The 12002-nt window shown below is 42.6% G+C and overlaps 1 protein-coding gene across 5 annotated transcripts in view; it reads left to right on the top strand.

The window, feature by feature from the left end:
• The window catches only part of SLC12A8 (solute carrier family 12 member 8), a 63290-nt gene that overhangs the window by 11306 nt on the left and 39982 nt on the right, over positions 1-12002 (top strand). For all 5 annotated transcript variants that reach the window (XR_014222828.1, XM_082235346.1, XM_082235347.1 and 2 more), the window contains exons 4-5: positions 385-576; positions 3846-4077. Coding sequence is in view for 4 of the 5 variants with exons in the window: in XM_082235346.1 (XP_082091472.1) it covers positions 385-576; positions 3846-4077 (424 nt within the window). In the remaining variant the exon portion in view is untranslated. The remainder of the gene's footprint in view (positions 1-384; positions 577-3845; positions 4078-12002) is intronic.

The raw sequence follows: 12002 nt of genomic DNA, 5'->3' as shown, positions 1-12002 counted from the left end.
TCAGTTGTTATTTTATACGCATGTTTTTGTGAAAGATATGAGCACTGTTAGCCCATCTCAGAGCCTTGTGGTACCTTGTATTTCTTAGAAAATCATGTACAGCATACCAGTCCTCCTATGTTGCTTTTTTTAGACATTGGAGTGATTTGCAGTAGAGTTGAGTTCAAGTGTTAAGTTTTAAGAAACCACATACCTTCTTCCTACTGCTTTCATGTAAACTTCCTAACGTTTTGACAGTGGCAAGCAAGACACTTTGGCTTAGATGAAGTACAAATGCATTGCATTCTTTTGTAGCAAGCAAAACAAAGGTAAGTGTGTGCATTGAAATCTATGCATCTCTTTCTTCTTTTAAGTTTCAACCTTTTCTTTTTCCTCCCATTTCAGGGAAACACCGGTATTTTAATGGGCATGTTTTTGGTGTCCATTGTCATCCTGGTGGCCTTAGTAACGGTCTTGTCTGGCATTGGGGTTTGTGAACGCTGCAGCATTGGAAGTGGAGGAGTCTACTCAATGATTTCTACTGTCCTTGGAGGTCAAGTTGGGGGGACCATTGGCCTCCTCTATATTTTTGGTCAGGTAGGAATGCAACTTCTTTTTAAATAAATTAGTGTGTGTGTGTGTGTGTGTGTGTGTGTGTGTATCTCCAGTCACCTTTCCTTTTCTTTGCTTGAGGCAATGATATACAAACCCTATAGTTTATATTATGCTACTGAAGAAGATTTTTTAAATATTCAGTAGAAATTGTGCAGTTGCAAAAATTATGAAAACTCTGTTATGTATCTGTTATGTTATGGATAGATTTATAATTGCCTGTATTGGAACAGAAACGTGGCTAATGCTAGATCAAAGTTCTGCACCGGGAATGCTTTTTAACATAAGTCCAAGTCCTGGATGCCATTTGCTGTGCTGGAGAGCTAAACAAACACCTCAAAGGGAAATGTGGCTCTCAAGATTTGGGGGCTGCTGGGGAGGAATTTAGGTGGCTTAACATTTATTTCTTATTACTGCCGCACAGCGGATGAGTGTGCCACATTTGTTGCTTGCTTGTGAGGTATTTTAAGAGCTTAGAACCAAATTTAGGCCAGGAGCGCTTTGGAATTACCCAAGTATGACATTGATACCCAAGACAGCTGAAAATCAGCATAAAATAAATAAATCAAAACCACTTTGTGACTCCAATCAAACTGCCTTGAGCAGCTATATAAAGAAATGATTTTGTGTCATGATTATATGATTATAAAAATCATTCTTATTTTAATTCTTTAGTGAGGCCTCCACAATAATGTTTAATAATTACATACGCTGTGGGTTAAACCACAGAGCCTAGGATTTGCTGATCAGAAGGTCGGCGGTTCGAATCCCCGCGACGGGGTGAGCTCCCGTTGCTTGCTCCCAGCTCCTGCCAACCTAGCAGTTCGAAAGTATGTCAAAGTGCAAGTAGATAAATAGGTACCGCTCTGGCGGGAAGGTAAACGGCGTTTCCGTGCGCTGCTCTGGTTCGCCAGAAGCGGCTTAGTCATGCTGGCCACATGACCCGGAAGCTGTCTGCGGACAAACGCCGGCTCCCTCGGCCCATAGAGCGAGATGAGCACTGCAACCCCAGAGTCGGTCACGACTGGACCTAATGGTCAGGGGTACCTTTACCTTTTACCTATTATATCATTCCTTCATTTTATACTTGTGATTGTGTTTTAGGTTGCCTTTCCCACTTATTCACACTCTTACAGTTTCTGTTTAAGAAGTACTTGACCAGCTTGCTACAAGCTTTTAAGATCTTTGGAATTATCCAGTTTGGCACTTGTGATTTGTTAATTTTAGTTCAGCAAAAGCCTCTGGGCAAGGAACCAGCTCGAGGAACATAGTGCCTATGAACTATATTCCATCAATGTAGACATCATTTTGAAGTAGAGATTCCTAAGGTGATGGCAATTTGTCTGTAGCTTGAGTCTTTTGACAGAAAAGTTCCACCCTGGCCTCATTCACTGAACTCATTCACTACATGACGGCAGTTATTATTTCTATAAGGTCCAAGTATAGCTATTCAAATTGGATGACAGGTCAAACAAACCATAGATAACTTTAACCACACTTTGTTGATATGGATGATGGTGGTTAAGGAAAAACCAAACTCCTCCCTGTAGTTGTACCAGAAGAGGAGAGAGATTAGGGAGCGGAGGAGGAGGCAAGCTTAGTGCTCACTGTGACTTGTTCTGACTCATTCATATCATGCAGTCTTTAGTTTAGGGCAACCTCCCCCATCTTGGTGACCTCTAGATTGTTTTGGACTACGTCTCCCATCATTCCCAGCCAGCAGAGCCCAATGATCAGGGATGATGAGAGCTGTAGTCCAAAACATCTGGAGGGGGCATGTTGGGAGAAGGCTGGCCTAGGGTGATATTTGAACGAGGTCACTGAGTGATAACTATAAAAAATGAGCCAATGTAATAAATAGGTACTTATCATGGTTGGTATACAGCAGGCATAGGCAAACTTGGCGCTCCAAGATGTTTTGGGACTACAACTCCCACAATCCCTAGCTAACAGAACCAGTGGTCAGGGATGATGGGAGTTGGAGTCCCAAAACATCTGGAGCGCCGAATTTGCCAATAATAATAATAATTTATTATTTATACCCCGCACACCTGTCTGGGCAGCTTCCAACAGAATATTAAAGTACAATAGTCTGTCAAACATTAAAAGCTTCCCTAAACAGGGCTGCCTTCAGATGTCTTCTAAAAGTCTGGTAGTATGCCTGGTATAGAGGACACGCCAGTCAGGAACCTAGAGAGAAACTTTATTGCCTCTCTCAAAAAGAGCAGAACAGCAAAAGGAAACTCCACTCAGATACAACTAAATCCAGTGCCATCCAGCGACAAAATTATGTAACGATATATTTATACAGTATTTCAGGGCCGGCCCAATAGATGGTTGTGCCTGAGGCGGACCACAAAATGTGCCTGCCCCATCAGCAAGGGAAGAAGCAGGGAGTGGAAACAAGGGCAAGGAAACAAATCAATATTACCCTACGGTTGAAGACTGGTGTAGAGCCCAGGAGACCCCAGAGGCCAGTCCCGCCAGTTCATTGCTAGGGTTGGAAGGAGACCAGCAGCGCCTCCTATTTGCTGAGAGGCCACTGCCCCACCCACCTGTCAAATTTGGCATGGGAGGATCTGGCCTGTGGACCCAAAAAGGTTCCAAACCCCTGTTGAAGATAGTCTTCTTTTAGCATTAACTCCCTTTCTTTGCAACTTCTTCCCCAATGTGGTTTTACTAGGCTTGTTCTGTTCTTGCTTCCTGGAAATTAGTAGAAATGTTTTTATTCCAGCAGATATTAGAAGGTTGAGTCAGGTGGCTGCCTTAACTGGACCGGGCCATTTTCTATCTGCCATTATGCTGCTAAATACAGTGGTACCTTGAGTTACATACGCTTCAGGTTACAGACTCTGCCAACCCAGAAATAGTGCTTCAGGTTAAGAACTTTGCTTCAGGATGAGAACAGAAATCGTGCTCCAGCGGCAGCAGGAGGCCCCATTAGCTAAAGTGGTGCTTCAGGTTAAGAACAGTTTCAGGTTAAGAACGGACCTCCGGAATGAATTAAGTACTTAACCCGATGTACCACTGTACCACATTGTTTTTAAATAACTGTAAGCTATATATTTTATTATTATTTATTTACAGAGTTTGTTTTATACCCATTTTATTGTTTGTTTGTTTTTCTGACATTTTAAGCTGCCACAAGGGTCCACTTGCAGGCCAAGTAAAAGAAATAAAATCTTCTGCATCCTCCAGTTTATATGGCTTGTAACATACTACTTAGCAGTTTCGTAACTGGAAGTATTTTTCAGTGTGTTGCAGGTGCTATGTACATTACTGGATTTTCTGAAAGTATCTCTGAACTCCTGGGCTTCAGTAACATTTGGGCCATAAGGGGCATCTCACTTGCTGTGCTGCTGGGTTTGCTTGGAATTAACCTTGCCGGTGTGAAATGGATAATCCGTCTCCAGCTGCTGCTTCTCTTCCTACTGGCTGTTTCTACGCTGGATTTTGTCATTGGATCTTTCACACACCTAGATCCAGGTAAATTTGGTATTGTTTATTTATCTACTTACCTATTGGACATGCAGTGGTACCTTGGTTCTTGGATGTAATCTGTTCCGGAAATCCTTTCGACTTCCAAAACGTTCGAAAACCAAGGTGCAGTTTCCAATTAGTGCAGGTGCCCCGGAAACAATAGCCAACAGCTGTATCGGACGTTTTGCTTCTGAAAAACGTTTGAAAACCAGAACACTTACTTCTGGTTTTTGAACATTTTTTGAAAGCCGGAAAACTCTTACTTCCGGGTTTTCGGCGTTCGGGAGCCGAAATGTTCGAGTACCAAGGGGTTCAAGAACCAAGGTTCCACTGTACAGTGGTACCTCGGGTTACATACGCTTCAGGTTACATACGCTTCAGGTTACAGACTCCACTAACTCTGAAATATTACCTTGGGTTAAGAACTTTGCTTCAGGATGAGAACAGAAATTGTGCAGCGATGGTGTAGCGGCAGCGGGAGGCCCCATTAGCTAAAGTGGTGCTTCAGGTTAAGAACAGTTTCAGGTTAAGAACGGACCTCCAGAACGAATTAAGTTCTTAACCCAAGGTACCACTGCATTTATTACCCACTCTTGACCAAAGGTTCTAGGGTGTGCTCCATCATAATAAAAATCAGTTAAAATATGATACATAAACAATGGCTCACTAAAAGAACAGTACAACCAGTAAAATCATGAACAGAGGATGAACCGTGATCAAATGTTTCCAAAATTTGTTTGGAAAACTGCGCTTTGCATGTCTTCTTAATTTCCCTGAAGTTGCCGCTAGATGCACAAGAGGCAGACTGGGGGTCAGAAAATGGGAGCCACTGTATCAAGAAGTCCCTCACATGCTGTCATACAGCTGCATCCCTGAGGGACCATTTTCCTTAATGGCTTAGAACTTTCCACCACCATGAGGAGACCTCAAGCAATGGACTTTTTCCCCCAGTTGCTAGGCCCCTTTACAGCTATTTGAGGGAGTTCCATGGAATTCTATGTTTATCAGTTGCTGTGTCCATGGGTTTCGTATTTTTACCTAAAAATCCCTTATGTTTAAAGATCTTCACTTCTTTGCTACTTCAAATGCATTTTGACTTGCATATATCTATTGCCTGATCAATCCCATAAAACTACCCAAGATAGCTAATGTAGCTGGTATTGCTCAACATGTTGATTATAGTAGCCTATTAAGAACTGGAGAGCCTTCTCATTTGTGCAGTGGAAGTTTGTTTTTATTTTACCATGAAATTGGCTACATAAAGTAAAGTAGAATAATACTTAATCACCATTACATCTTTTAAAGAGATGCATGCTGTGAACAATGGCACAAATAATTTTTTTTAGTGTGATTTGTTCTTGATCACGCTGTTAAATTTAAGTACATAAAATTATATGTAGTTGCACAACTAAACAGAAGGTGTCACTTTAGATTCATTTTTTTGTTATCCCGCTTCTTTCTTTCTTTCTTTCTTTCTTTCTTTCTTTCTTTCTTTCTTTCTTTGGAGTTGCTTTTATTTGTAAAATCTACATTGAAGTTAAAGGTTGGAGACCAGCACAGGAAAACGATTCACTTTGCAAAGGTCCTAACATTTTTGCAGTAGTGTTTAATGAGTCCAAATTATAAGAACAGGTGTGAGTTTTGCAGTTACCTGACAGTTTGGGTGAAAGGCTGCTGGGTTTGGTGATTGCTGAAGCTCTGATTCTGCACATACTTTGGGTAAGCCTTATTGTACACAGTTGGACTTAGGTGAAATATAAATGCAATCATAAATAAATAAACTTTTATATCCTCAAAGGAGCAAAATACACAGTTCCTCTCCTCTCTGAGTAATCATCACAAGTTAAAATAGTATCTGAACATGTTCACAGCGCCTGGCCTTTCGTTACTAAATAACTCATCATTTCTCACACATCTCAGATTAGGGTTAGGGTTTCTGATAGGAAAGAGACTCATTTCTTGGTCAAAATGTCAGCATGTGCTGCTGAGGTAAGAGATGGAAGAATTAGCACATTATGCATGACACACAAAATAATAAAATATCTCACTTGCTCTACTTTTTTCAGAAATGTAGCTCTCTGTAGTTTCCAGTGCTTTTTTTGTATGCGAGTCCCTCCCTCCTTTTAATTACTCATATAAACTTTACTTGGAATGTCTTGCATTACTGCAGATGTCCTCTGTGTGGTATCTGAGCTTTGAATAAGCTGGGCATTAAAAAGATTGTGCTCAGAATGTGTGTTTGAATAGTGGCAGCATTCTTAAGTGTGTGTGTGTGTGTGTGTGTGTGTGTGTGTGTGTAAGGGTGGATATGCATTCCCCTCTGAGCCTCATGAATTTCAAAGGCACTTAATAAATCCGACATAGATTTTTTTAAAGAGTTCTTTTCTAACAAAGACAAATGGTCAATAAATGCTAAAAATAACAGTAGCTACTGCAGCTGTGCAAGAGATTGCTATCTAGCCTCAATACTATTTGCATGTAGCATCTTGCCCCCCCCCCCATAATTATTCTGAGCTTTTAACACATTATTAGTAGTTTGCTGCTGTCGTACTTTAAGCAAGTCCGTATGGAAACTTCTCCCAGAAGCTTCGATGTGATTTAGAATGCAATCAGATAATTGAGAATTTTATATAGGGATCTAATGGGAATGATAATCAATGGGAGGATGCAAAACAATGGAATCTGATACTGACATTTTTTAGAATATGGGTGTGAGCTAACCATTCAAGTTTCAGTTAAGTGATACAGCACATCTACAAAATCATTTGTTTTGCTGCATTGTGTTCTCTCCACTTGTAACTCGAACATTTAATTTACAAGTATCAGCTTCCATAGGAAATACTAATAAGTATTAACTATACTGCTCTTAAAAATATAAAACCAATACTAATTAGGCTTTTAAAAGAGCTTTCACCAAGCTCTTAGGGTGTCACAGAAAGACAAAACATATTTTAACACATATTAGGCTTACTCATCACTATCATCTTGCTTTAAAAGATCTCCCCTTTAAAACTTTCTAGGGGGGAAAAACCTCACATCCAGACTTGTGTACACCCTCCTTTTGGTTCTCAAATGAATTCTACTACGTGATTATGCTTGGGTGGAGTTTCCTTGCTGTATCACTCCCATTTCCTCAACTGCACACACACACACATACACACCAATATTATCCCGGTGTTCAGTCACTTCCTTCCCCTTGTTGCTTTTATTTTTAGAATTTCAAGGCAGAGACACATTTTTACATTTAGAGGGTTTTCTCAGATGGGGTTCCCATCTTCCTGTATAAGTTCTTCCCTAAAATAATCTCTCTACATTGTATAATCCTGGAAGTAAAGAACTACTGTTTGATTTTGTTGCTAGGTCACATTAAAACAGCTGCATCTTTTCCACAGAGCATAAAGTTCTAGTGTCTTTGTGGGTCTTTCTGGACAGTATATTTCATTTCACCCCCATTCCCCCAGGATTGTCATTTGGAAGAGGAGATCAGTAGCAGACCTCAAATGTATGCATTTTCTGCTCTTCTTCCTTGAATAAGAGGAGAAATGAGTAATTGACCAGGGAGATATTAGACCCTACGAGATTAAACTTTCTAAAGAGTGAGCTTTGTCTCCAAGGATTTTGGGGGTAGGGGATTGAATGTAGTAATTCTCAGTTCAGTCACTTTTCCTTGCAGTGGGGTCAGGATGGGAGCTTGAGGCCTATTCATAGTCACCATCCTAAGTGGGAAAATATTGTCTGAACAAGTAGATTTTGGTAGATAGCTAGCTGATAAACATTAGCTTTTTAAATGTGAAATGGCATACATTTTTCTTAGTGTGTGCAGTTGTCTTGAGGAGATCTCTGTTGCTATTGAAGGGCACACATATTAGCAGCTTTTTACATTATTTTATCCCTAAGGATGTTCTGGTTTTGCAGAACTGGGAGTGGTACAATGGGATGATTCCTGAAAATGAATCAGAAGGCCTTGCATTTCTATCCAATTCACAGGGAGGAGTAGGCAATGCCAATCATGTGAATCCCAGAGTTCTTCAAGTGGAAGATATGACCTACAACAATCGCCACCAGCAGCAAAAACATAACCCATCCACCAACTCAGACTTACAAAACAATCTTAACCCCTTATCTGTGCAGGTGATGGTAGGGTTAGAAGTAGTAGAGGCTTATTTCCACTAGGTTCTGCTGGTGAGTGGGGCTCCACCACCACAGCTCCCCCCTTTGCCTACCAACAGCATGGACTATTGACAGGATATTGCTTATGGTGTTCCCACTGGCTGTAGCCTCAAAAAAGGAGTGGCAGTTGGGTAGAGATGGGCTGGCCATGGGTCTGCTACAACCTAGGTCAGCGAGTGGCCTGATCTGCGCGTTTCTACTGCAACAGCCTGCAGCTCACACGGCAAAAATTTCGTACAATCACCTCCCCGAGCTTTTCTAACTTTTCATGTTGGTGACACACTTTGTAGACATGCATCATTTCACGACACAGTAATACAGTTTTACTGGCAAACTGGAGGTTAAATTAACCCCTTTCCAGCCCCGGAAGGAGTGAGGGGAGCATTTGCATGGCACACCTACACACTGCAGCCAACACACTAATGTGTCACAACACACGGTTTGGAAAGCTCTCCCCCTCCCCCCTTTGCCCTGGCTGTCATGAACAGTAGGGTTTCAAACGTGGTGGTCCTTTCATTCCATTCAGCCCCCCTGTTCCCTAGCCGTGAGATAGGATTGTTCCCTAAATGCCCTTCTGGAACATATCAGTGCAAATGTATGAAGGGCATTCATTTTAACGGTGCTCAGATTCAGCTGTTTGGAGGTTATGCTTGAAAAGGAAGACAGATAAAAAAGAGGGGAAACTTCAGAGGAGAACAATCATAGCTTAATTTGAGACAGAGTTCCTCACAATCCTAGGCACATGTGAAAAAGTGGATTTTTCTGAGGTTAAAAAAACTTTTGAGACAAAGTGCAAGCTGACAGAAAGGGACCAGATGCAAAGAAAGCCAGATCTCTTCTTCCTAGAAGAGAGAACTGTGATCAAAGCAACCTTCTTTGTGCCTGGATACGAGCTGCACATTCTCCTTTCTACCAGATAGGACACAACTATTTGTATCTGTTCATCGTAAGCCAGGAGTTGAGAACCAGTGGCTCCAAGTCCAGTCATACCCAACCCACATAGCCCATGGGAATTGTAGGGCAGAAATATCTGAAGGGCCACAGGGTTTCCCACCAATGTATTAGATACTCATTTTTTTAAGGAAAAGCATGTAGTTTCCTTCCCCTGTAATTCTTTTGCTTCCCAACACCTGAAAGCCAGAGCTAGATCTGACTTCTTCATTCTGAGATAGGTCGTACAAGAATCTGTATTGCATTATATACTAAGGAAGGGGTGGAGAACCTTTGTCAGCCAGAGTCACATTCCAGTGGCCATTTGCCCAGTGGTGGGCAGGACCAGGAGCAAAATTGGATGGAGCAAGCAATGTAAATTCACTCTCCATCTTCCACCTAGGCAAGCTAAAAGCATTGGCAAATACATTCTATCCAGGCAAAAACAGTCGAGAAGGATGCAGATCTGGGGCTGTAAGCAGGGGCAGCCAGGTGAAGCGAGGACATTTGCTTCAGGTGGCGGATCCGACCGCCCCACCCCTGCCGGTGTGCTGCTTCCAGGCCTACCGGGGCTTCACCAATGCCACCAGCACAGCCCTGTTGCCCTTGGTGCTGTGCTGCATTGTGACAGGTGTTGTGGTGGCAGGTACAGTTGTGGTGATGGGGCTGGCAGGGGGCATATGTGGTGGTGGCAGGACGTTTTCCCTACAGCGACACCACATCTTTGGTTGGCCCTGGGGTAAGGCATGTGGTCTGTGGAGAGTTATGTGCTAGAGTAGGCACATAGGTCACTTAATCGCAGTATCCCCCACCACAGTGAAATGAATATTATTTCTCTTTAAGTTATATAGTTTAAACATTAGCATCTATCCGTAGAAAGCCTCACATGCAAACTTGTGCAAATCATTTTATCCCCTCTCCCTTTCTTTTGCAATGGGAACCCCTGCTTTGAAAACCCAAACCCTTTGCTGTGGGAAATGGGAGTGGGCAGAAGACTAGATTTCTTTTCCATCTTATATTAGTGTGCTTGCATCATGCGAGATAAAAGCCTAGTGCGATATGTAGTATTCTTTCATATTCACACTTTGGGAAGGTGAAAGGGTTCCAATTCCCACTGGGTCATAGGGGACTAATTGCAAAATTTCAAGCAGCTTGGCATTTCTAATTAGGACCTGTGCACATACCCAAAAGGAAGCGTGTTCTTTAAACTAAGTACAGTGGTGCCTCGCAAGACGGAATTAATTCGTTCCGCAAGTTTTTTCTTCTTGCGAGTTTTTCGTCTTGCGAAGCACGGTTTCCCATAGGAATGCATTGAAAATCAATTAATGCGTTCCTAGGGAAACCGCCTTCAGACCAGGTCCGGGGACAGTCTGTCCCCCGACCTCTTCTGAAGGCTGGGGGGGGGGGGAACAAGGGCTTTTCTTCCCACTGCCAGCCTTCAGAAGGCTGTTCTGAAGGCTGGCGGTGGGAAGAAAAGCCCTTGTTCCCACCTCCCACCCCGCAAGCTCCGGGGACAGGAGGGCTTTGCTGCCGACTGCCAGCATTTTAAAAGCCCCTGCTGTCCCGGGGCGATTTTAAAATGCTGGCGGGCGGGAGCGAAGTCTCTGCTGTCCCGGGGAGATTTTTAAATGCTGGGGGTCGGCAGCGAAGCATTTTAAAATCTCCCCGGGACAGCAGAGACTTCACTCCCGCCCGCCAGCATTTTAAAATCGCCCCGGGACAGCAGGGGCTTTTAAAATGCTGGCAGACAGCAGAGACTGTCCCGGGGAGATTTTAAAATGCTGGGGGTCGGCAGCGAACGCTTTGCTCCCGACCCCCAGCATTTTAAGATCGCTCGGGACAGCAGAGAAGTCTCCGCTGTCCCGGGAAGGCAGGCGGGGGGGGAGCAAAGACTTTTGCCCCCCGCCGGCCTTCAGAAGAGGTCCAGGACCTCTTCTGAAGGCCGGCTGTGGGCGAAAGTCTTTGCTCCCGACCGCCAGCAATTTAAAACAGGTCCCCGGAGATTTCCCTATGGGCTTTCGTCTTGCGAAGCAAGCCCATAGGGAAATTCGTCTTGCGAAGCGCCTCCAAAACAGAAAACCCTTTCGTCTTGCGGGTTTTCCGTCTTGCGAGGCATTCGTCTTGCGGGGTACCACTGTACAGAACCAAGCCCAAAAAATCCTGTAGGCAGCCCTGCAATTCATTTTCAAGGACTCTTAGTAAAGTACCAAAATAGAAATAAAGAACTTAAGAGTCCTTCCTAATAATATTCCCTAGTTTTCATTATCCTAGCATTTCTCTGTAATTCTTTTGGGCTGTGATTCCTTCCAAGCAACACTCTACACAGAGGCATCCATTTTCCAGTTTTGTCAATTATTTTTAGGAATCCTATTAAAACAAAGCTATGTAAGGATGCAAATAAAAAATGTAGGTGGCTTTTTTATTCCTTCTGGACAAAATCTGTTAATAATTTCCAACATTTTGTTGTTGCTGCGTATTCTTTTGTTTCACAAGGAAGATTTAAGAAGAAACTGATGTTGCAGGCATTTTGTTTTTAAGCAGAAAAGTTTCTCTTTGTGTTTCTTGCTAGGACTTTTAATTGGATATTTATATATCTGATAAAGTTAGGACAGGAACATCTGGCTTGTTTTATGTTTCGCGATTATACCAAATTGGTAACCATTTGCCATACATGGTAATGCTAAAGATGCTATTTTTATCTTATCCCCTTTTTCTTTGTACTGGATAAAGTTGAGAATCAGCAAACATCATTAACAAAGGAATCTAGGCAAGTGGATGCTCAGAAGCACTAGTGCAGATGGTGAATGTGTTTTGGTAAATTTATAACCTTG

Source organism: Podarcis vaucheri, assembly GCF_965113315.1.
Source record: "Podarcis vaucheri genome assembly, chromosome: 1".
Taxonomy (NCBI): Eukaryota; Metazoa; Chordata; class Lepidosauria; order Squamata; family Lacertidae; genus Podarcis; species Podarcis vaucheri.
Note: the sequence above shows the minus strand (reverse complement) of the source record. Positions and strands in the feature narration are given on the sequence as shown.